This window comes from Neopelma chrysocephalum, unplaced genomic scaffold, assembly GCF_003984885.1.
Source record: "Neopelma chrysocephalum unplaced genomic scaffold, ASM398488v2 Primary Assembly neopelma1_73, whole genome shotgun sequence".
Taxonomy (NCBI): domain Eukaryota; kingdom Metazoa; phylum Chordata; class Aves; order Passeriformes; family Pipridae; genus Neopelma; species Neopelma chrysocephalum.
Genome location: NW_020897733.1, coordinates 292,965 through 318,283, shown reverse-complemented (window position 1 = coordinate 318,283; position 25,319 = coordinate 292,965). Strand labels below are relative to the sequence as shown.

The 25,319-nt window shown below is 50.9% G+C and overlaps 1 protein-coding gene across 2 annotated transcripts in view; it reads left to right on the top strand.

The window, feature by feature from the left end:
• The first annotated feature begins 7,104 nt into the window (after positions 1–7,104).
• The window catches only part of CD99L2 (CD99 molecule like 2), a 32,139-nt gene continuing 13,924 nt past the window's right edge, over positions 7,105–25,319 (top strand). The window contains exons 1-2 of one of the 2 annotated variants that reach the window (XM_027687062.1): positions 7,105–7,235; positions 24,575–24,640. In XM_027687062.1, the coding sequence (XP_027542863.1) occupies positions 7,178–7,235; positions 24,575–24,640 (124 nt within the window). In that variant the 5' untranslated portion in view covers positions 7,105–7,177. The remainder of the gene's footprint in view (positions 7,236–24,574; positions 24,641–25,319) is intronic. The other variant, XM_027687061.1, reaches the window with a different exon arrangement.

Here is a 25,319-nt window from a genome sequence, read left to right as displayed (position 1 = left end):
CTAAGTGTTTCACATGACAACAGCAGGGAAAACACAGTCCAGACTGTTGTTTTAATGTTGATAATATTCCAAAATCCACAGCGCTTACCAATTTCTCAGTGGAAATAAAACCTTTGACATCAGTGGGAATTCTGTCTGGGCATGAAAGTTGGTTGTTACATTATGATCCAGCAATAAGAGTCTGTTTTGATTGCAAGATATTTAGCACCATTCCTTTCTAAACCTGCCCAGAGCACCTGGGCTGACAAGCAGAGGACGAAACTTCAGTCAAATTGTGTTAGACCCGAATACACCCGTGCGCTCACGTGCTTTCTGCCAAGGCTTGTGCTAGCAAAGGGTTGATTCTGTTCTCCACCACGGGCAGAGTTTATACTTTGCAGTCACCTCCCGGCAGCTGGAGGGCTGCCCGATGTGTCAGCCTGCTCTGCTGGAGAGCGTTGACTGTTTGCATCTCAGCGGGTTTGTTATTGCCACGTCCATCCCTCCCCGACACAGACCGGGACCGGACAGAACGAGCCTGGTAATTTCCCCCAAAACCGTGAAGACATTAAAGAATATGGGAGGAGAGAAGGGGGGGAAGAAAGTGTTGTGATGACAGCAACAGCAAGAGGGAAAAGAGTTAAATGAAGACAGGAACAAAATTGAAAGCTACACGAGTGTAAGACAGCATCACTTCAGGCATATGTCAAAATAGTGTCAGATTTTTCTCTGTTCATTAAGTCAGCAGTTAAACACCCACCAGCTCTGCTTTTTGTTAGCCCTGGGGTTTTACTACACCTGGAGATCCACTCTATGGCATCAGCAGTAGAAACAATAGGGTTTGTCAGCAAGTAACCTCTTTCAAGAACAGGTTGAGTGACCCCTTCCACTAGTGTCACCGTAAGGGCCACCAGCAGGGGTCAGGTCACATACTCCTTAGGGTGGAGACCAGCCCAAGCACAACAAAAAACATGGAAAATGGGCCTGAATTAATCGATTTTTCCTAATTTTAAGTCACACATAACAGCACTTAATATATGGCCCCAGATTTTGATAAAAAGAAAATTATCCCCATAATACTAAGTTAAAAACATCAAATTCATATCTATCCAGCTAACGTGGTAGAGATCACCAGCCTGTGGTGAGCCTGAATGGTCCCAACAAGTGAACATCTGTGCACTGGTCTGAGAAGAACTTGCCCATCTCCAGCACTTGGGGTTGGGTTGTTAACTCTCTCACATTTACAGAAGAGTCACAGAGAAAAAACCAGACACATGAGCACTTTTCAATAGGGTTTTGAACCTGTAATAATATTTCATATAAAATCACTGCCCAATTACAAAACTTTATGACACAGTTAAAGAAAACCCAAACAAACAATCTACACACAATAACTTAAGAATAATCCCAAATTTCCTGAGTTTTATAAGCGTTAGTTTCCTTGTTTGTATATAACTTCTGTTATGCTTAATGGAACTTTCCATTACAGGTAGAAGGATGAGTAAACAATCAAACCCTTATTTACAAAAGAGGAATAACATTGTCCAAGAGAGACATTAGATTGAGAGGATGGTAATTTCCTAGGACTGTATTTAGATGAAAGAGTCTGGGTTTTTTAGTGGTTTTGGCCTCAAAAGCCTTCCCAAAGGACACGTACAATTTAGCTGCGCTAAAAGTCTCCTCTAGGTTTAGAAGCCAAGAAGACAGTCATCTCTCTTCTCCAAGAGCCAGCATCCAGAATTTGGCAACAAACACACTTTCCTCCCAAGCAGTATCAGCCCTGAGTCATACCTGCTCTTTGCCATTATACCAGCCCAGCCACATAGATCACCCCTGTCCAGCCTGAGGGAAAAAATCCCAAGCAGACACCTTGATTGCCCTGACACTACCTGTTCTGCACTCCAATTTCCACACTTCTCAGTCTGAATAAGGCTGCTTTTTATGCACTGTTTTATTACTGCAGGTAATACTGCACACTCTCAGCAACAGGAAAAAAGATTTTGGTGAAAGCAAGTTTGTTTGTCTGAAGGTTTGGTTTTTTCCCCGTAAAAAAAAAAAAAAAAATTCTCCCCGTTTGTAACTGTGCACGTTCCTCACCAGCCCTCACCTCAGTCAGCCAAAAATCACATGAGGTCTTTCTGAAAAACTAAGTTCTGTGCAACAAAGTTATTAACTGCTGGGAAAGGCAGGAAAGCTTTTTTACAGCTGTTCATTGATCCACTGAACCTCACCTTACACTCTGCCTTTTGGAGCCTGCAGACTTCTGGAGTAGGCTGAGTAAAAACAAAAACCTTGGCCAGAGCAGTTACACTGCTTCTTGAGACATGTTTTTTTTGGGTTCAGACCTCAGATTCTCAGCCAGCAACTTCTGTCCCTGGTGGAAAATTAAAAAAAAAAAAAAAAAAAGCCACCACACCAAAAAAACCTCACCAGGTTTTTCTGCTTTTCAGGAATTCAGAGAACAAATACGAGTTTCTAAGGCGTTTGCAAAAGGTGCAAATTGACCCCAATGCCCCAGTGTACTTCCATCCAAGATAGGAGTTATTCTGATAAAATAAAGTCTCAACCATCTCTGCCTGCAAGTCCTGCCATCAGAAGGGCAGAGCAGCACCCAGCTCCGAGTGTGCTCCCAGCCACACACTGCTGGGAAGTGGGAGAGGAGCAGCCTGGCCGTGCCAGCTCCCATTCGGCACGAGGGCCCTCCAGGCTCCCTGCAAGGCACATCCCTGTGCACACGCAAGTCATGCCCCCACAAAAGGGGAGAGCCTGGTCCACCTGATGCTGAAGTCCCCATCACCAATGCTTGAGTGTCCACAACCCTTGGAAACCTCTTACATGGGCATTACAGCTTGTGCCGGTTACTCCGGTTTCAAACGGGCACACGCAAGCCTTGGTTTAGGTAATTGGCTGTCATCCTGCAATGAGCAAGGCCAGAATTAATTTTCTCTATTTAATTTATGATTGAATAGTTTTATTCTAAAACTGTACATGTATGCTTGGGGACCCGCAGGTGGATTTCATTGGCACATAAAACCATACACAAGCGGTCCTGTTCGCGTTCCTGTACGCTCGCACAGGAGCACATCATTCCTCACACCCAGCCTGCTGCTTATCTTCCTTTCCTCTTTCCCTTCTAAATGGCACAGACAGCTGATGAAGAGCCAGGCACTCACCTTGACCCAGACTGGAAGCTCCATCAGACTTTCGCAGCAGGAACAGCGAGGTTTGAAATGAGAGGAAATGCTTGGCAGGTGCTCCCAGGGGACTGGCCAAAAATAAATGCACTCTCCAGTTAATTTCCATTTGAGTACTACTAACATTTCTCCTTTAAGAGTGCCGCTAAAGCATTTGATTTACACAAGGCGAGGCAGTTCTGTATTTGTTTGCAGTCACAGCGGCAGACTCAGCACACAACAGGCAACATTCAGAACCATTTTAACCACCTGTGTAAGGTGTCCGTGCTCCCCATACAGACAAGGGATCTTTCAGGGTGTGATTCGCTGTAATTAGGAACCTACCTCTCACCTTTGATTATAGCAGGAGTCTAGACATCTAATGTTGTCTGAGAAGTGACAGACTTAAAATAAGCTTGTACAAATATTCCCCCGTGCATCGGTTCCGCAAGGAACCAGACCGGAGGCTCTCTGGGAAGAGGGTTATATAGCGAGTAGTGCTCGGCATTTGGCAGCAGCGAGCAGCAGGTGAGTCTGTTTACAGGGAGCTCTACTCAGGCGTGACTTGCACAAGGCAAGGCACTGCAGCCAGCACAGAGCGCTGCGGGCTGGGGGGAACCGAGCCCCGAAGCCGCTTTCCTCTGCTCAGCTCCTGGCACTGAAGGAGGAAAGTCTGCTGGATCTCAGCTCTGGCGCAGGACCAGAGCCGGCAGCATGGCGACCCGCCAGCCCATTGCCCAGGAAAACACTCCTTCCTTCTCCACGGTGATGCAGCTGTGACAGAAGAGCCGGGGAATATTCCCGAGTCCAGTAGCCGCGGGCTACCGAGTGGTGCAGACTGAGGGCTCCTTGTAGCTCTGCCATCTCATGCTGCTGCTTGCCTTTTTTTTTTTTTTTAAAGGAACCACTTGGATCATAACTTTAATCGAGACTTTAGAAAGCAAGGCATCTAGAAAATTTGGCCAGATGCATTCTAGCTTCATAAAGGAATTTAAAAGACCCCCAAATTAGCAATTTTTTTACTTAAAAAAGAATTGTATCTGGGAACAGGGCTATAAAACAATACCTCAGGCAGGAGACAGTCACAGGTGGAAACATAATTCAGCCTCTGAAATTGCTCACTTTAAATGGTGTATTTTTGTTTTCCAGTTAACTGTCTGGCAAGGCTGTACATTGCTACATGACAGCTCGTTCTGCTTTTAAAACAGCAGCACTTCAGTAGCAGCTAAATTGATGCTTTTTATGTGTCCATCACTTACCGAGGGTAATTGATTAGTGCCTGCGAGGGGCTCTGAGATCTAACGGTTTACATGTTCGGAGCCTGCTAAATTATTTGAATAGATTTAGGAAGAAAAAGATTCTAAATCAGATTTTTGTGTGACCCAGCATTACCCTTCCTAATCAGTGTTTCCCCTGCCCATATATTTTGCTCGGATAGACAAAAGTGTGCTAAGCCGAGGGAGCAGACGTTCAAAGGCAGCAAAAAGAATTGAGCATGATACCTGTTAAAATGTCATGGGAAGTGAGTATATTTTCCCCACTGAAAGTTTCTCCGATGGTTGTTTATTCCACTTTTTAAGGTTACAGCTTTAATCTAGCTCAAGAGAAGAAAATGGAAAGGTCATAGCTCCGTGGAGCTTGGAGGAAAGCGATCCAACAGGAAGGCAGCAGAGCAGCCCTGGACAACATGTTCGAGGCTCCAGCCTCCCAATACATCCTCTGTGGTGAAACTGGAAGCGTTTAAGCCTCGGCTGCCGTAAACACCGCCCGAACCAAGAATAGCCCGGGCTCCTGGGCACAGGTCAGGCGATGCTGAGTCACTTGCTGGCCAGGCCCCAGGCTCTCCAGCTGCCTTGGGCTCGGCCTCCCTTAAAGACACAACTTGTGCCTGCTGCACACAGCCCCAGCTCCAGCTGGGCATGACCAGCCAGGGATGGCACCCTCGGATGTCAGGAAGTTTATAGACAGATGCATTATTCCAATATGAATTCCTGGTTCGTACCGCCCTATTTCCCTCCAGCTTCGGAGCTCAGCACTGCTGCTGCCTTCCTGCCCATTCAGTGCTACATTCACACATCTCTTTGTAATTATGAATCAACTCACAGGCAGCGGTGCGCAGCCCGGGCTCACACAGAATGGCAAACAATGTACTGTCACGGGTTGCATCAGCTGCACGATGCTCTCTCATGCCTTCAGGCTTGCTAAAGCTGATCCAACGCTAATATAATAATAGCCTTTTTACCCGCCTCCTCCCCCAACAATTACCAGAGGCTTGGAAAGCCATTGAAATGCAAATAGCACATGGAGAGGTTATTGGGGAACCAGGCTGGGAAGGTACAAATGGTGTCCTGCTAGTTTCCTTTAATTTGACTCGAACGGGACTGTAATACCGAGTTTCTCTTTGTATAAACAGGGAGAGAGGCAATATTGTTAATGTACAAATGTCCTTGTGTAGCAGCTGAACTGCACCTTCTCCAGCATCGCTTCTCTGTATCCGGGATCCCTGTAACTCCCCTTAGTTGCTGCAGCAGCAGAGAGAATTGCACAGCACAGAAGCATCTGCAGCTGCGATGGCACGACACGAGCGTGCCCAGCTACATTAACTCACCGAAACCCACACCCAGACCTTCCCCCCGGAACGCTGGTGGAAGGCAAGGCATTGGGGAGCCTGCAGTTTGCTGTGTGGCCACAGAGGAAAGTCAGAAATACAGCATCCCTCCCCCTGTTATCCCACCGCATCCTCCGACCCAGGCACTTCTAAGGAGGACACTTACTCCCCCGTGGTCTGTTTGCCAACCATCTTTTCAGGTGATGTTTCCGGCAAGGACAAAAAAGGGCTTTCTGGACCCAAGGCAGTCTTGACACTCGGCTGGAGCAGCAGGGCGCAACGCTGTTTCCCAGCTGCTGTGAGGTGGCGTGGGACTAGGATAACCCAGACACTTCTTCAGGCTCTCAATCCCCACTAAAGCTTCAGGAGTTCCTCCACAAAATAGGCTGCATCCTCACGCCCTTTTCTGTAGCAAAACAACCTATAAGTACCACAAAGAAGATATTTACCGTGCTATTAAAAAATTCCCTATCCCCGTTTAAAAGACCTATAGAGAAGAGGGTCCAACACTTGGTGCACAAGGGGCAGCTTGTTTGCTTTGGAGAAGAGGCGGCTGAGGGCAGGTCTAATAGCAGTTTACAGCTACTCAAGGGTAGTTATTAAGATGACAGAGTCAACACAGCTGGGGGTGATGGTCAGTGGGAGGGGCAGACTGGACCCAGGAGAATCTTCCTCACGAGGCAGTGGGGCAGCACGGCCGCTGGTCACCCAGGGAGGTGGGGCAGCGTTCAGAGGTTTTCGACTGATGTAACCTGGTGTCCGTGGGTCCCGCTCCGAGGGGGCCTTTGGGCTGGAGACCTCCAGAGGTCGCTTCCAGCCAACAATTCCGTGGCTACGTAACCTCCACGTTAAACACTTGGCATTAAAGGGTGAAACTGCAACAGCTCCTTCCCCCGTATTTTCCCTGGAGCGGCGCAAAGCACACGCGCATCGCTCCATCCCTGCACCTCTGCCGCTGCCCAGCTGGAACACGCGGCTCCCGCAGCTCCGGGGTCCCGCCCACGGGCACACGCGGCTCCCCAAATCCCGGGGCTGCTGCCGCCGGGACGTAATGGGCGGCGGGGGACCGGGGCAGCAGCAGTCCCAACCCCAACCCCTCCCTGCTTCCCTGCGCGTCTTCCCATCGCTCTCTGCCGCGCGGAGTCTCCCCACTCGGATGAGCAGATGCGGAGCAGCCCCGCACACGCCCGGCGGGAGGGTGCGCGTTTTCCCCGCGAGGGGAAGAGGCGGGCGGGTGCCGGGGCTCGGCGATCCGCCGGGGGGGGGCCGCGGGGACTCCGCGGAGTCTCCCCCTCGCCGTGGCGGGGCCGGCGGGAGGAGCGGGGGGCGGCGGCGCCGAGCGCCCGCCCATCCCCGGCGCGTCCCGCCCCGGCGGAGTCGGGAGCCGAGCCCGCGGCAGACGCAGCCCCGCCGCGCCATGGCCGGCCGCCGCCTCCTGGGGCTGCTCCTGGCCCTGTCCGCGCTGCTGGGCGCAGGTAGGGCACGGCCCGGCCGCGGGCACCGCGGGGCAGCGGCGGGAGGGGGCGGCCCGGGGGGAAGGGGGGCCCCGGGGGGCGCGGCGCGGGTGGTTTGCGCATGATCGCGGCGTCGGGCCCAGCCCAGGCCCGGCGGACCCCCCGCCCCCCGCCCGCGGTACCCCCGCGGGATGTACCCCCGGGGGACGCGGGGGTCGTACACACACGCACCCACAGCCCCATCCCCGCCGCGGGGGCTTCTCGCGGGGGATGCTTTCCCCGGCAGCGCGCAGCCTCCCCCCGGGGGTCTCACGGGGCCGCGCAGATGCGCCCCGAGGAGGGTCCTTGGCTGGGAGGATGCACCCCCGGGGGATCGCCCCGGGTAGGGGGTCTGCACCCCCCTGGCCCCGCCCTGCGCCCTGCACCTTGCACCCCGACTCCGCAGCGGATGGCGGGGTGCCAGCCTGTGCATGGGGCCGGGCCACAGACGATCCTTGTCCCCTCTCCTTCTCCCGACCCTCACCCTGGGCTCTGCCCGCCCCCGCCGACCCTGCCTCTGTCCCCCCTGCTCGCCATGGGGCCGGTCCCGCACCGGTACCCACAGGTAGGGCGGCTCCAGCCCGGCGTTATGTGTCAGTGATGATGACGAACACATCTCGGAGCGCAGCGTCTGCCTCCGGGTGACAGTGTCACAGCGGTGCTTAGAATGTGCGATGCTGCAGGTATAAAGCGCTGGAGCAGCCTGGGGCTCAGCTAATCCCAAGCAGAGGGATTCATGGAGTCATCGGGAAGGGAGTTTGGGTCTGTCTCTGTGCTCACTGAGCTGCTGGATTAGCGGATTCTCTGTGTGACCCAAATTTGTCGGGCTGCTGGTTGTATCCTCACTCTTTTTTGGTCCCACTGTTATTTCTGCAGATCAGAATAGCCTAACCCAGAAATCAGTCCCAGCTGAACAGCAAGTAGGAAGATAGGGGAAAAAATACCCTTTATTTTCGGGGGGGGGGAGTTGGGCAAGGGAGGAATTAAAATCAATGCAAAGCTCACCACAACTCTTTGTTTCCTTAAAAAAAAATGTTACTCTTAAAAAGCTGTTTGTGTGAATAAAAAAAAAAAAGGCCCTTTTAAAGGTTATTCAGAGAAAATAGGAGGCAGTTAAGTAAAAGGCCTCAGGAAAGTTTTTCTAAAAAAGACCCCTGCTATTAGCCAGGAGGCACCTGGCAAACATAGACTGGTTAGAGGATATCATCCAAGTGAATAGTGAACTGAACCCCGAACAGCTTTTGCTGTTGGACTAGATTAGGTTTTCCATGAGTCAGTCTGGAATTAGTCTCAGTTTGTGTTTGGTACTTACCTGCTCGTGCAGCTGGAAGGGTAACAGCGTGGTACAGAGTTGCTTATGCTGACCAGATTAGCCGCTGCATTTTTAATTGGTGGATATCAGATTGACAGGCTGAGCTGAGACTGTGCATAAAGTCCTGATTTTATGTTAAAATAGTAAAAAAATCTGCTTAGTCAACACTAAAGCTATTTGCATTCTGTGCTCTTTGCAATGTGGGCAAACAAAAATGCTGTTCTGATTCATTTTGGAGCTCTGGGCTGCAGGGTCTGGCTCTTAAATATCCTTGGCTATGTTTGTATCAAAACGAATTTCACTGAAACGTCCATAAATCATTCCTGCCAGCATGAGGCTTCACAGGTAATTGAACAACATTAAGTTCGTCTCCTCTCTGAGCTGCTTTAAATTGCCTCTCCATGGCAATCACTGTATATAAGGGTAAGCGGGCTCTGGGCTTGCCACCACTCCTGTGCAGAGCCCTGGCGACACGGGACACACGGAACCGAGGGGCTGGTGCATGGCTTCAGTCTTTCCACGTGGTCTGTGGTTCCTCCCCCGGTGTGTCAGTATCGGGGTAGTGGCTCTCCCAACTCATGCGTGGGTGCCTGCTCCTCCCTCTGTCTCTCTCCCAAAAGTGTTGGAGCAGCTTTGCAGCTCCCTGTCAGAGACTTGGGAGTCCTTCCCCACCTGAGCACTCAAGTGGCCTTTTCAGGTACCAGCCCAGACTCCCTGCCATCATCCTGTACCCGTGGGAAAAAAACAGGTGGTGGGAAGGCAGTGGGTTTCTGAGGCAGGGCTTTGTATCCCAGCTCCTCAGTACAGCATCAGTAGAGATCACACTTCTTCATAGCCTTTATTCCCTGGCTTTTCTTTTGGCTGCTTGTCCTGAAACAGTTGCTCCAGCACTGCCCAAGGTGGGTGGTGGGCAGCCCAGTCTCTTGCAAGCTTGAAGGTTTACAAATTACCAAGAACTAAGGATAACAAACAACAAAGTCAGTACTTAGCGTGATTCCTGTGGCTGGGGTCCGGATCCACCACTGACATAAGACTGACATGTGTCTCGTCTGTGCCTGTCCAGTAAAGCAGGAACAAACTCCACTTTTTAATTGAGAAAAAAAGTGTTTGGGCTTCTCTTTGATCAAATTCGACTGCATTTCCCTTCACTTGTGACTGTGTGCTTCAGCACCGGGTGGACTATTGGACAGAGCCGTGCTGATCAGTCTGCGCCTCCAAGCTCCCATGCTCCCTCTGTTCCACAACCCATCTGGCTGCGGGTGCAATGCTGGAAACAGGCATCGCTCACAGGGCACCAAACTGTTTCCCAGTGCCACTCAGCTCTGCCTTATTCCCACAGTGTGGTTGGGGCACAAGCATTAAAGTGTTTTGAGGCGGTGGAGGAAACCAAACACCCTCCAAAGCCTCTTTGCTGCAGCCAGAGGCAAACGTTCCCTATGCCAGCATGTTGCATGATGTTTTAAATGCACAGATCTGTGGCTTTTCCAGAAAGTAGTTCTGTTTGAGTCATCCAAGGTTAGCCTCATACTTGTGCAAAACAGTAAGACAGTGAAGCAAGGAACTTTCCACAGTTGTTTTGTTTCCCCTCTCCTGTCCTCACTCTCGTGATAAGCCAGTACAGAAGTTCATTGATGTGTTTTCATGGAAAGATGACAAATTAGACATCTGAGGTCAGTGTTCTTGCAGGGAGCACAAGGTTACCTCTTGCAGGACAGGGAGAAGGGGCACATGCAGGATTTTATGCTTTATGTTGTGTGAGAAAAGATTGGAGAAAAGCTTCACGTTACAAACCTGAGACGAGCAGTTGGGCGTGTCCTCCAGAGTTGCCATCTCAGCAGTGACGAGCCACTCGTGTTGTCACCCGTGTCTTCATAGACAGCGTCCCACAGATCACCTCTCCTCTCGAGTGTGACTACAGTATCCCACCAGCAATTACAATAATTACTTAAATGTGAAAGTAATACCAGACAGTATAATTAGCTATATATAACTGTTACACAGATGGCTGCAGTCACTGCAGGCGCCTCCTCCGGACTGGCTTGGCATGACGGTGCCCAGCTGAGAGCATGGAGAAAGCAGAAAGGAGTCGTCTCTTTCCCAGATGTTTTTTCAGGTGTCCAGACTCTGCAGTGGGCAGCCAGGGATGCAGTTGGCAGAAAAGAGGGTGCTGGTGCCAAGTGACCCTCCGTCTCTGTGCCCATCGCTTGCCAGGGTCACTCACCACAGATGTACTGGGAGAGTTTCAGGGAGGAATTATTTGGAGTAGAAGAGAAAGGCTTGGTTTGGTGTTGTTGTTGAAACTGAAGGAGATAGCAGCATTTTGTAAAGCTGCTAAAAATCTTTATTATAATACATTATTATGTTATTAAAGTTATAATTACTAGGTATCAGCAGCAAGTCAAAGTAATACATTTAAAGTATAATTTTTACTTTGATAGTGTCTTTAGCGCATACGGCAAAGCAGGAGAAGCCAAATTGGTTTTCTTAAAAATTATCTCTGATCTTTGAACAAATATGCATTAATTAAATGTGCCATGCCCAGATATTTGTGTACATAGCTGTGGAAATAATTAATTTTCATACTTCTGCTTGTATTTTGAAATTTTTTCTTCTATCAGCCTAGTGATATCTGTGCTTGGAAATGGCCATTTAACTCTTGGGATTTTTTTCCCCTCCACAAAAATGTGATTTTTTCCTTACATCTGTTGCAACTGTTTCAGCCCTTAAAGCACATAAAACAGAAGTATCTATTGATCTCCTGAGTTGACTGGAATAAACTTTTAGCACTGCTTGGTTTAAAAACAAATTTGTTTCTCCTTGGAAAAATATGTCTTGGAGGTTTAAGGCATTGACTTTACAATTAACTAAAGGAAAAACTGGGGTTTTATTAGTCAGTGCTTCTGAAGCCACTCTAATAACAAAACATATGTTTAATAAACTACATAACGTTGATGGCAAGGCGAAAAGCTTTGCAATAATTCCTTTGTAATCCGATTGAAATTCACGATCGGTGGAAGAGCTTGAATAGAGGAAAAATGGGAGAAGACGAACATGGCACATCAAAACACAGAACATGAAAGGACTTTGAAAAGGAAACTTCAAAGCTGGGGATCCAGATGCTGGAGTCACTAGCTGTGATTTGGGATGTGGGCACGGGAACATGATTTCTGAGGGAGCAGTGCTTTTGAGGAGAAAACAGAAAGTCCCGATACAAGCCCGTCAGCTGTGGCAAAGAGAGAGGAGAACACTGCCTGTACACTCACAGGGATTTCAGTGGAGCTGCACAGGGTCAGATTTGGGTTTGATCTGAGAGCTCAGCCTGCTGGCATGACAGGGATGAAGTTAATGCTAATGCAGATTTACAAAACTGCCTTACAGTGACTCCAAAATCCTTTTTCATTGCTTTTCAACCTTGTCTAGGAAACACGGAAACTTATTGTGGAAGGAGAACTGGGGTCACAGGCAGAAAGCTGATGCTGAGTGCGAGCTCCTCTTCCCTGAGATACCCAACCACAGGAGCAGCACCTTCAGGGAAGGAGATGGCCAAGTTGCTGTAGGGATCCAGTGCTGTCACAGCACGTGTGTGTGAAACAGCCAAAACAAGCAAAACCAGAGGCATTGGTAGGATTTTGGAGGCAGTGGCTCAGACAGGGAGGAGGGACGCTGGGAACGGCATCGCTCTGCTGTTGGAAGGCTCCACAAGCTGGCACAGGGTTGGCTCCAGCAAACAAAATGCTGGGAAAAGAGAGCTGCTCAGCATTTTGCTTGCCCTTTGAAATGCGCTATTTGCCCACACGCAAAGAAGCCTGGGTAGAAAGAACTTGTCAAAGTTGGAATAATCTTACTGAAATCCCACTTCAGAAGGATGTGCTCCGGGTTGAGTGTTTAGGGGTAACCACAGCCCTGGCTCTGGGCGGGTGGGAGGCAAAAGCTAAACATCCAGAAGATGTTTCCAGCCCCAGCTGTGAGTGGCAAAGGAGGTGCTCATGCTGCACAAGAGATGTTAGATATGTGATAAGATTTTGAACAGCACAGTAACCTGTGACCATAAAGCATTGTCTGCTGTCAAAAGTGTGCTTTAGGAGTAGGAGCTTGGGGAAAATCTCTGTGTCAGATTTCTGTATGATCTCTATGTGGGATGAAAGCAAGCAGCTTGGTAGAACATGAATCTCTGCAGTGACCAGCCACCTCCATTCACGTGTCCCTGCTACTGCAGAACTTGGGCCATCTTTCCAGAAAATAAAATCTGAGCTAAGCTAATACCAGACTAATGTAGAGTACCTCTACCTAAATTTGGAGCAAAAACCTTCCCAGGTCCCATCCTGCCATCTGGCACATAGCCTTCCTCTTGGAGCTTTGCATAATTTCCATTACAGAGCCTGAAGAGGTAGGCAGACCCAGAATTGGTGAAACTTCCCCTTTGCCCAGCACGTTTTCCCACCCTGGAAGTTCTTTTGGCTAGTTAATCACAGAATCAATTAGGTTGGAAAAGACCTCTGAGATCACTGAGTCCAACCTTTCACCATCAATTAGACCATGGCACTAAGTGCCACATCCAGTCTTTTCTTAAACACCTCCAGGGACTGTGAGTCCAGCAGCTCTCTGGGGGGGCCCATTCAAATGTTTAATCACCCTTTCTGTGAAGCAATTCCTCCTCATTTCCAAACTAAAATCCCCATGTACCTTGATGCCCGCAGCACTGGGCATAAGAGGTTGCATCCCCCCAAACACAAAGCATCCCATTCAGTGTGATGCTTCCAGCTAGTGCAAGCCTGCCCCGAGTCCCCACTCACCCCCAGGCAAATCCCTGCTTTGTGACCCAGCCACAGCCTGGGTTCTGCCCCAGGAGCTTCATCTGGGGTGGGTGTTCAGCCTGGCCCTGCTCACCAGGCACCAGCTACTGCTGCTGGTGACAGACTGTCTCACGCGCTGTCAAGAGACACTGAGCCCATGCCATGCAGTTTCCGTGTAATTATTTGCCAGGAAACTGGAATTTGTTATTTCCACAGGACACCACTAAGCTTTGAGCTCATGGGTCCTTTTGAAAAACACCCACAGCTCCCCAAATGTGTCTTTGGCCTCATGCAGAAAATAGAGCATTTTTAATTGAGGTTAAACATATATTTGAAAAGAAAGTGTATTCCTTCTTTCTTTTTTGTAATGATGGTCTTAACTGAGTGAACTATTTAGATACTTTCACAGAGAAAATCTGAGAGCCACAACACTTGAATTAAAGTAACAGTTTACAAACAGTTGGGTTTGTAAGTGTTGATGCTATTTCCTCCACAAGTGGGGTCAGAGAGGGCAAGAGACCTGTTAGTGGATTTCTGTTTCAACTCAGTGAGCTCCTAGTTTTATGTTTAAATTATTTCATGCCCCATCAATAGCACAGGGTGCTCTGATTATACAGCACTTGTTCCCCTGGTGATAGGGACACAGCCTGTGCTGGGCACAGGAGGTAGCAAAAGCTGCTTAAACACCCCAAACTCCACTTCTCAGGGGCTTCTCCAGAAAGTGCTCTAGGAAAGGAAAGGAACCAAACTCACATTATTGAAAGTGAGCCGGTGCAAAAGGCTGAGGGATGTGGCACAGCTTCCCTCTCTGCAGGCGAGCCAAGAGGGGTGGTCTCACAGCTGCCGGCTGGGTGGTTAAAAATCACCACCAGTTCCTGCACCACCTGCTCAAAATTATCTCCAGCAGATCTCTGCTGCTGCCTCCTATTTGGTGGGTGCAGCCCCCTACCCTGCTGTCTCTCCATGCTGGCTCCTTCCCATGGCAGCACTGCCTGGATCTGGGATGCTCCAGGAGCAGCGGAGCCGAATGACCCAGAACTGGGGGAGAGCAGGAGTGAGGGTGGAGGAGGAGGGTGCAGACAGCAAGCAGCAGGGGCTGGAGTCTCAACCACCCCCCACCCGACCCAGATACCATATGCTTGCACAGGAAGGTGCTGTGGGAAGGCAGAGATGCAGGGACAGCAGAGCCAGGCGGGAGCCCCACAGTGCCGCTGTGGTGACAGGGCAGACAGATGCCCTCAGCCAGAGGAGAAGGCTGAGCCCCCCATGCTCTCCCAGAGCTTCCCTCCATCTGTCAGCATTGCCCAAGTCTTCATTCCCACTACTGCTCTGCTTCTGATTTTAAGTAGCACGATATGAGAGGAGCATCACATCCCAAGTGATGAACCAGCATTTTTACCACACAATTCCCTATTTACCTACTTTTAACTACAGCATCTTCTCTTGATCTTTATCTGATGAGAACAATCTTTTTCCGTGGGGAATCAGGTGATAAGGATTTTATCTCTCGCTTCAGTTTTCTTTGGGCTCCTACATCACAGACTTTGTCATCAGTTGTTCTGCACTGGGTTATGAACAAAATGCTTTCATGACAATTTTTTGTCTGGTTGATAAACAGGCATATTTGGCCCTAGGCAAATTCATAGAGATTAATGTGTAAGCAGAAATCAAGTGACTAACGTGAACGTACATCATAATCTTTCTAGGTGGACAGCAGGCAGGAAAACATGGAAGCAGCTGTTGTAGTTTAATCCCAGCTTGCAACACAGCCCCACACAGTCGCTCACTCACTTTCCCCATATTGGGATGGGGAAGAGAATCAGAAGGGCAAAAGTGAGAAAACTTGTGGGTTGAGATAGAGACACTTCATAGGTAAAGCAGAAGCCACATGCACAAGCAAAGCAAACAAGGTATTCACTCACCGTTTCCCAAGGGCAGGCAGGTGTTCAGCCATCCCCAGGACAGCAGGGCTCCATCACGTGTAATGATGACTTGGGAAGACAAACACCATCAGTCCAAGTGTACCCCACTTCCTTCTCCCCAGCTTTATATGCTGAGCACGACCCATATGGTCTGGGATATCCCTTGGGAAGCTGGGGTCAGCTCTTCCAGCCGTAACCCCTCCCAACTCCTTTGCACCCCCAGCCTCTTGCTGGTGGGGTGGAGTGAGGAGCAGAAAAGGCCTTGGCTCTGCATAAGGACTGTTCAGTGATAATGAAAGCAGCCCTGAGTTATCAGCAGTGTTCTCAGAACAAATCCACAGTCCCATACTAGCTGCTGTGAAGAAAATTAACTCTACCCCCGCACAAACCAGCACACCCCCCAATTTTTGGCCCTGCACCCACACTTATAGGAGGAAAAGGAACTTGCTGAGTTTTTTGACCTTCTCTAGGAATCACAAACCAAGTGAGTTGGGGCCAGTGTTTCCCACCCTATACCTGGTAAGGCTGGGGGCACAGGGGGTGCCAAGGCTGCCCCCAAAGTGGTGTCAGATCCTGCCTCGTGCTCCTGGCCTGTCTTTCCCGGGCAGGGCTGGTTCTCGGCAGCACTGGACTGGACCGTGCCTGTCTAGGGGGAAAACAGGCTGATGCCTGCTTAGCAGCAGGGTCACAGCACCCCCACATCTCCCTTTCCCTTGCTGCCAGAACAGTAATCCAGTTATCCAGCAGACACCTGCACACTGCATCTGGCAGGGACAAACCTGAGCCCAGGGTGATGCTGTTGTTTTTTCCATCACTGAAAAAGTCACCTTTAATCATTCCCTATGCTGTGCAGTGGGGTCAGTGCTAATTTCCCCTCTGCCACTTGCAAAGTGTTTGGGGCCTGGGCATAAAAAGATTATGCTGTCCACATCCTTTCCCCTTTAGGTACAATAAATTGTTCTTTCTTAAAAAAATCCCAAACAAACAGCAAGAAAGTGAAAAGGAAAAACAACTCCATTTCTCGTCAGATGAACCTTTGAGGTATTGAGAGTTACCTGGGGCATTTTCCCAGAGTCCCAAGGACGGCAAGAGGTTTGTAGAGCTCCTGTGAGGGCTGGCACAGCCTGAGCTCCCCTTGCCCTCCTTAGTCCTTGGCTGCAATGTCTCAGTAAGTACCCAGCCCAGGCACAGAAAGCTGAGCATCATCTCATCACAGGTACAGCTGAGCTCAGACACTCCCCAGAAGAGGAGGAACCTTAAATATGTGTGCTCTAAACCTTTCAGCCTTTTGCTCCTGATGCAATTCATCTGGGACTAATTGAAAGTGGGTTTTGGCGGTGGCTCTGCTGTGGTAGAGCCCTCTCTGACACAAACCTCAAAGAACAGTTACCATAATAAAGTTGCTTAGAAAACATCACCCAGTCTGTGTGCAGAGATGGCAGAGAGCCCTGGAAACCTGGAAAGCTTTGAGTGCTGATGCTGAAAAAAACTGTTTCGATTGGCATCTTGTGCTTTGCCAGAGCAGGGCTATCTGCTCTCTGACCATGCTGGGATGGAAGAGATGGTGAAACATTTGTTTCATGTGGGGTTAGAGAGAGGACGGTGCTGTGGAGCCAGAGATGGGGCAGACCTGGCCAGTGGCTGCTGGTCTGGGGCATTTCAAGGGAAACCCCCGTGTGAAGCCTTTCCTGGCTGTGGTTGTGATGCCCTTTGCTTTTCCCTCTGAGCTGTTGAGGGTTGCTGCCAGTACCCAGAGGTGTTTGTCTGTCTGTGGTAGGGGCACTCCTCTGGCTGGTTGCTTTTGTGGAGTCTGGGTTGCACAAATGGGTCAGGGGCTTGCTGGTCTCCCTTGGAGCTGAGGGCTCCAGTCCAGCAGCCTCCCAGGGATCAGACACCTTCATCCAGCAGATCAGCTCAGTGGTCTCTGCACAGAGCTTGCTGCTGGGGGTGATGTGATGCATCCATACTCCTCCTTAGGATTGTCCCCAAAGAGTGGTGTGGGAATCACATTAAAGGTGATGCAAGGGCCCTTCACTGTGCCACAAACACCGGGGCTGCAGCCCGTGCCCAACCAGCCTGCAGTGACAGGATGGTCCCCCAGGCACTGGGGCTCCTCCATGGCCCTGCTGCTGTTACACCAGCCCCTGTCACACTGCGTGGCAGTGGCTGACGGGACGTGACGTGTGGTGCAGGCCCTGGGATGGGCACCCCCCCAGACAGATGTTGTGTGGCTGCCCACGGGCACTCAGTACGTCAGCCCAGGATTAGGGTGTCTCCAGCAGAGCCGCAGCGTCTCGTGGCCAGCTGGTGCCTGCAGGCCCCCCCCACTCACAGCTTTAGCTGCGTGACACACCGACACAGGGTTTGCTCTGTCACAGACTGGGATGTGGAGAAAGACCTCTTTGCCATGCTCCTGCAGGCTCTGAGCTGGCAGCCCCACGCTGGCTGGAAAATCAAGTGGCAGCAACTGAGCTGCTCTGCCAATAGCCTTTCTTGTCTTGTCTTTTTAATAAAATGTGGAAATACCATAATTGCCACCAGCTTGAGTGGGACTGGAAGAATCAAGTAAAAGAGAAACGCTGAAATAAAGGAGTATGTTGGGATGAGAGTTCAGCATGAAGAAACACCTGTGGACTGAGGGTGCTTTCTGCCCCTTTGGGAGCCATCTGGGTGTGGGTGGAGGCTCGTGGGTTTGGTGGCGGGAGCTGCCATTGTTCCAAGAAGGGCAATGCTGGGGAATGAGCAACCTGGTGGCAAAGGTCATCCTCCTGCAGACAGGTCTGAAGCAGGGGGTCTGCTCACGTGCCAGTATTCGAGAAGAAGAGGCCAGCACTGGTCTTTAGCCCTCAGCTTTCAGGATTTCCTTGCAGCCTCCATGGTATATACGGCGGGCTCTCTGTGAGCTGATTACTAGATACAGCTGTTGGGAAAGAGAAGTCGAGGGCGCTTCCCTCTGGGGTTTTAAATCTTGCTGTGGAGGAGTGAGAAAGGCTGTGCGAGATGGCAGCAGATGAGAAACTCCTCCCTGCTGTGTTTTTTGTCTGGTCTCTGCAGAGGGACCTGCTGGCAGCTCCTGGTGTGGCCGTGGCAGCAGAGGCTGAGCCACCAGCTGCTCTCCTGGGGCTGTGGGACACAGCAGGGCATGAGGGGTGGTGCTGCTTCTTCAAGTGCTTTGGAAGCAGCTGGAGGTCTGTCCTTTCATCCCAGGTGGGGAGAAAATGTGCTCAGGCCTTCGTGCAGCCCTCAGCAGGGTGCAGGGTGGATGGGCACTGCATCCCCTGAGGGTCCAGCTCCTGGCAGGGCAGCTCCCAGCGAGGGCTCACCTTCTGCTCACCAAGGAAGCCTTTTGGCCCAGCCCCACCTCATGGTGCTGCTGGTGACCGCTGAGAAGGAGCCTGGAGCCCACCAGATGCAGGCTGGTTTTGCTGGTCACATTTTCCTCACCAGCTCCATCACTCCTGCTGGCTGTAGAGCGCATCGTGTGCTGCCACCGAATAATTTAAATTATTCCAAGTAAGCCTTGAAATCAAATTGCAACAGACACCTGCTTTTGGTCCGGCTGCCTCGGCGCACAGAACCTCGGTGTTGTGCTGTGGCTCAGAGCCCAGGCGAGGTGTATTGCCCTGAGCTGCAGCCAGCAGAGCTCACACTGGGGCCACACTGCCTGTCCTGCCCCATCCCAGGTGCCCGGTCAGAGGGCAGGGCAGAACTGGGATTCTTGTGGAGCTGAGATTCCCGTGGGGGTCTGTCAGCAGGGAGGGCAGTGTAGGTGATGGAGCCAGCATGGGTCAGGGCGGCAGTGCCCTGGCTGTAGCAGAGGCTTTTAGGCATTTCTGTTAATAGGTTTCAAACACAACCACCATCAGTCCCTCCACAAAGAGAAAGTCTTCATTATGCAAATTCTCATCTTAAAGCTTTATTCATGTGCTTCCTGGCAGGCTTTCCTTTAATCTCAAGAGCGAGATTGCTTAGAATTACCATATACCCTTGTTAATTGCATTAAAAAAAAAAATTCAGCAGAGGTTGTTTTTGCCATAATCAAGAGCGATTTTTGATTAGTACTTCTGGAAATCAAAATGTTTCGCTGGGAATAGAGAACAAGGACAGCAGCATTCCCTCATCCCCCACAAGAAGCAGGGGTTATCCCAGCCAGGGGCTGTGTCTCCCTGTGCTCTTGCCTGGCCGTGCCCCAGACTGGGATGATGTACCCCTGGCATTAGCTGTTGGTCCCACTGCTGTGGCAGATGCAGGGGCCTGAGTTTCTCCCCCACTTTGCTTCCCAGCAGAGCCCTGCCACCCCTTGCTCCGGCGGGCTGCCAACAGCTTGTCTGTGCAGGGCATGTCCCTGGGCAGCCAGTCTTCCCTGGCAGCAGCTGAGGAGCTGGAGGAAGTTCAGAGTCTGCTTTTCAAGGCAAAACTAACTTGAGGAGGAGGTCTGTGCTGAGGAGGCAGCCTGGCCTGTCTCCAGAGAGCAGTGCAGCTGCAGTGAAGCTGCCCTTAGCCACATGCCCCACCAGCGCTGCTCCCAGAGACTGTGACACCTCAGCTCTGAGGAGCACTGCTCTCCCTACACACGTGGAACTGAGCTTTGGCCTTAGCAGTCAATAAGGATTTGGGATTTGCAAGAAGCTTGGCACTTGCAAGTAAATTTCTCACACATTGGCAGTGGCTGGGGCCGGCGCCGAGACAGCGGTGGTGGAGAGCGTTGGCAAGTCCAAAACTCTGCTCTCTGCTGACCAGGATCACTGCTCTGGTCAGTGGTGTTCTGCCTTCACCTGCACCAGGAAAGGTCCCTGGGGACCCCCGGCGCTGCCAGAGACACCTCAGCTGCTGCAGGGCAGACCTGTGCCCGCAGAGGAGCAGCCATTTACTCCCCACAGACCTTTGGGGCCGTATCTTTGCTGAGACAGCAGAAACCCCCCTGCGAGGATTCAGTCCAGCCCCAGTAACGCAGCTCTGTACCCAAACCCCCCATCCCCAGCGCCCTGCCCAGAGGTCCCAGCACAGCTGTGGGTGCCCCCAGCATCAGGGAACCACCTGCATGTGTCGACATCACAACTTGGAGCCAAAAAGGTCAGGTTGGTCACTGGAGAGACCCTTTTGGGCTACCTCAGCATGCACTTTCCTGCTTTCCTCCTGCTCTCCCACCTGCCACGTTGCTCCTCAGGTAGATGCATGAAAGTCAGGCAGTTGGAATTACTTTCCGCTGCCCTTGTACCTGCTTTGCATTCTCCCGTAATCTCCCGGGCTGTCAATCTCGTACCGTCGCAGGCTCTCAATTCCCAGGGAAGCTAAACACATATATATTGCACAAAGAGATCCGTGGGCTGGCGCTAAAAATGGAATACACCTCGCTCCGAGTGCTGCAGACGGCCTGGCAATATACTGGGTGTGAATTATGATACTGTAATTCAAGCTTTGTCAAACAGTGAGGCTTAATTAGAATATATATATAATTGTAAAAACTAAAAAGCTGACGAGTACAATTGTGCGTTTGAGCTGCCTGCTACAGAAAATAATGAGGAGAGAATACATTAAGGCACAAAACCCTTCTACCTTCAAAGAGCAGCTAGCTCTGATTAAAAATACCCCCGGCAAGGCGAGGGGACTCAGCAAGAGGCGGGAGAATCTGCAGCACTGGCTCGGCCATAACTCTCACCCCTGTTCCACAGCTTCTGCCTGGCACAGCTGCAGCCTTGGGGTTGGTCCCCCCATCTCCCCGTGCTGGCATGGGGGGTTTCATATTAGGTACCATGTCCCAGCTTGGTCTCTTTGGATTGTCAGAGTAAAGAACAATATGGTAAACATCTCATTTGCCAGTTTCCCCCCAACGCAGGGCTGCAGACCCACGGATGCTTCAGTGCCCTTGGCTGGTGGCACACAGGGCTTGAGTCACCCCCAGCTACCCTTGGGGATGTGCGTTTTTTCTGAGCAGCCAGAGAGCAGAGTTCCTCCAAGGACTCATTGCAAAGGTCGGGGAAAAAAAACCCAAACTAGCCTAGTCATTGACCCTGGTGAAGATCCCATACTGCTCCCCAGCACTGAGCAACCAGCAGAGGATGGTTTTGCATATCAGTGGTATTATGGCCCTGTAATGGGTTGTAGGTGGCGGAGGGATGTCCTGTGGGGGAGGTGACACGTCAGGGCATGCATGACCCTGACTGTTGTGTGGGCACTACTGACAAACTCTGCTGCAGCTCAGCAGCTTGTCAGTGCTGGTGAGTAGGAATGTGCCCTGGCTTCTCCTGAAAAGTATAAACCCGTAATGTGAAGATACTGTGTGTTGTGCATGAGTTCCTATCAGAGGGTGGGTTTTGGGAACCCCACTCCTCCAGTGATGACAGAGCAGTGTCAGGGCTCTGGAGCAAAGGGATTTGCAAAGGACAGTGCAGGGAGCAGCAGTGCTGCCTCCCAAAGAACTGCATGCACAAGGTAAACGTGTACCAAGAGCTGGTGGGGCTTTCAGCATCTGGCTGTGAAGTGCCGGGTTTGTTACTGCTTAATAACAGAATAAAGGAATGAGGAGAGCGTTCCCATCTTATCTGTCGGAGCAAGCAGGGGAGTTTGCGTGCCTGTGACGGCAGTGCTCTGTTATTGATCCATAAAAGGTGTAATATGTCTCTATAACACCCTTTGCATGAAATAGAGATGTTGTCAGCTTCAATTAACTGGCAATCTATTATTAATCCTTGCCAACACCTATGGGAATCCTGGAAAAGGATGTCAGTCTGCCATGGACGGTGGTGGGAAAGCCCTGGGTAACGGGCTCTGCCAAGCACTGCAGCTCCTTGGGAAGGTTTTACTGGGCAATTCAGTGCATTGACAGTTTTCCCTTGGGCAGCATTCACACCTCTCCCACCGGTGTGGGAAAGCCCCCGGGATGCAGCTCCAGCCCAGGACATTACATCAGCCCTGAGAGCACAGAGAGCCCTGAGCACCTTTAACCCACCTGGGCCCCCTCACATGCCAGTTGGCTCTTCAGAGAGTGCTTTTGGAAGTGGCACCCTCCTCGTGTCCTGCGGGGAGAAATGCCGAGGGGAGCTGTCAGCAAACCCAGGGAGGTGTAAGTGCTTCTCAGCTGGTGGGTCTGGTGAGACCCCCAAAGCCAGGTGGGGGGAGGCCACTTTTGGGGACACTTTTATTCCCTGCAGGGCCCACAACCCCCACAGCCCTTCAGCAGGAGAATGGGTGAGCTGCACGCACCTCACAGATGTCCACTCCCCCGCTTTGTATTCGGGCTCCTCCACAGAAGGTGAAGCTCAGGGAGGATGTGCTAACACAGGGCTTGGCGCGCAGCAAGTCAGTGCCTTAATATTTACTTAATCATGGAGAGCAGAGGGAGCGAGGGAGAGGGAAGGGATGGTTCCTGGCATACCAATGTGAGTTGGTGCTGCCGCCGCATCCCTCCTGCCAGCTATCACAGCGACAGTGCGCTTCCCCCAGCCGGGTTTGTAATGCTTCTCATCCCGCCAGAGGCGCGACGTGGGCTTCCCCTTCCACTTATTTTTAAGCACAGTTTAAAATAGAAGTCTGAGAATGACGGGGCCCTGTTGGTTCCTGAAAATCCAGTAAAGACTGGGGGAAAAAAGCTGTGCTGGGAAAGGGAGACTGCATGAAGTTGTCAGACTAACAAGCCTGGGACAGTTGGCCACAGCAGTGATGATTGTGTCGGGTCACATCAGGGATGTTGGTGGCTCGGCAGCCCCCTGTGCAGGTGCTGGAGCTGAGCAGGTGTTTTTCAGTGCTGTGGATGGTCTTGCGTGTTCCTTACTTTGCACCGACAGACCACTTGTTAGCCCTGTGACTTCACCCTGTCGGAGCAGGAGAGCATTGCCTGCCTCACAGTGCCAATATTTCACCAGCAGTAAGGCCCAAGAGGGAAATACTTCGGGAAGGGAGGAGTGGGGCATGGAGGGAGGCTGAGAGTGCCTGGCACAGCCCTGCTGCGCTGAGAAAGAGGCTCTTCCACGTGCCCCTCTCCGCGGATGTCACACGGATTTCCCTGCATCGCCCGCTGCTGGCCGTTCCTCCGGGCTCGCAGGGGAGCGTCGGCATCGTTCAGCTCGATGAGAAACACCGCGTGGGCTGGGACACGCGTTCCTTACACACCCCTCTCAGCAGTGCCGAATGCCGAGCCTTTGCCGGGGGGGGGAGAAGCCCATGGCGGCTTCCCAGCTGCAGACCCTGCACATACATCACCCTCAGGTTTGCTGAGTGTACGTTTAACAGACGGCAAATGAGATGAGATGTGATGTGTGAGTAAGTGGAACCAGAGCTGCAGCTGTTGCAGTACTTAGTGACCACTCTTCAGTAGAAGTTTTTCACCGAAATGCTGATACCTGCTTTCTGATGGAGTGATGCCTTCCCGTTGTTATTGTCCTTGTCAGTAAAGCTTTAAATTTATTCATGAAGCATGCTGGAGCTCAGGTGGCAATAGCTAAATCCATTTAGCAGTAGGAATAAGAGGAAAGCCATTTTAATGTTCTCTTGCAGTGCTGCAGTACTTAGCAAACCCAAAGGATATTAATTACTCAGCATGCTCTGAGATGTAAAAGCATGAATTTATCAAGACAAATACATTCAGAACTAGGGTAAGTCAACAGTAATTAATGCCATGGAAAAAAAGACAGAGAAAGGAAGGATTAGCTGGCCCTGTTGCAGGAGAACATGATGTAACACCGAGTTATCCCTTGGATATGGGACTGGAGTTGTGGTGAGGCATCTCTAACAAAAAAATCTGCCTGTGCCTGTCAGGTACATCCCTGGGATGGGGGATTGGTCCTGGTTCACATTTCTGAGGCAGAATGATGCAGGCAGCCTCTGAAATGCTAAGTCGTGCTTGGCAGCCAGCAGCAGCATTTTCATACGAAGCCTTTGATGTTGGAAGGCACTTGAGAAGAGGGGCATAGGGCTTTTTGTTTTTTGCTGAATTTGTCTGTGCTGTCCCAATGTTTTCATGGTGTTTAGCAAACATATAATCGTGAGCACAGCCACAGATGAGTGGCAGCTCAAGAGATGAATTGGTAGGCTCTCCTTGACAAATTTAAGCATAGCATGTGTCTTTATACTGCATCCATTAGGGCAGACAAATGGAAAATCTCGAGATGACTGCTCTGCAATTTAACAGTCACAGCATTCGAAGAGGGCCGATGTCTTCCTCATCACCAGTGTTGGGTCAGGCTTCGAAAAAAACCAGCAAAAAACTAAAGCAATTTTAGCAAACGAGTCTAGCCATGCCTTATGTAAAGGTGGTTTACTTTGTGAGTACACCCAGTGCTGATTCTTTGTCTGCAGGTCATGGGGATGATACAGATGACTTCAACCTAGAAGACGCCCTGTTTGACCTCACCACCAAGCGACGTAAGTCACATTTATGTATTGTTTTAAAGAGGGGAAAACAAATAGATGTTAATAGTTGCAATTTGTTCTTTGGTATCTGATGCAGGTGGGAGGGTGGTGAAGGATACAGCTACCTCATCATCTCTGCCTGGGAGACACAGGGTCCGGGTTTGTGGTGAGACTGGGGACAGTCCTGGAGAAGCTGGCTGCTGACCTTCGCTTCCTGATTCCTGTGAGGAGCCACAGAGGCACAGTACACCTGTGCTCTGACATAGCAATGGCACTGAACACGTCCCTCTGGCTTCCTTGCCTCCATTAGTTACAAGCTGGTGAGGGCAGCTCACTGTGCCCCCCCAGGCAGGGCAGCACCGGGTCCTTCCCTGCTGCCATTGCAGTGCGGTGTCCAGGAAAGCAAATGGCACATTAGGTTGCTGCTTTGCTTCACTTAAGTTCCACTGTAGCCCATCAGTCAAAGGAAACTCCCTTCCAAAAGGGGTGCCTTGCTGCTGGCATGATGAGATTCAGTATTTTAAACCCAAAAGAGAGAACATAACTGCCAGCACAGCACCCGATGGGAGGAAGCTCATCTCCCTCCCTGGGACATGTCACACACCTCCTGCCAGTGCCGAGGGCTGAGCCCAAGAGCATCACTCTGCACCCAGACACATCTCTGGCTCCACTTTGCTGCCCAGCCATGGAG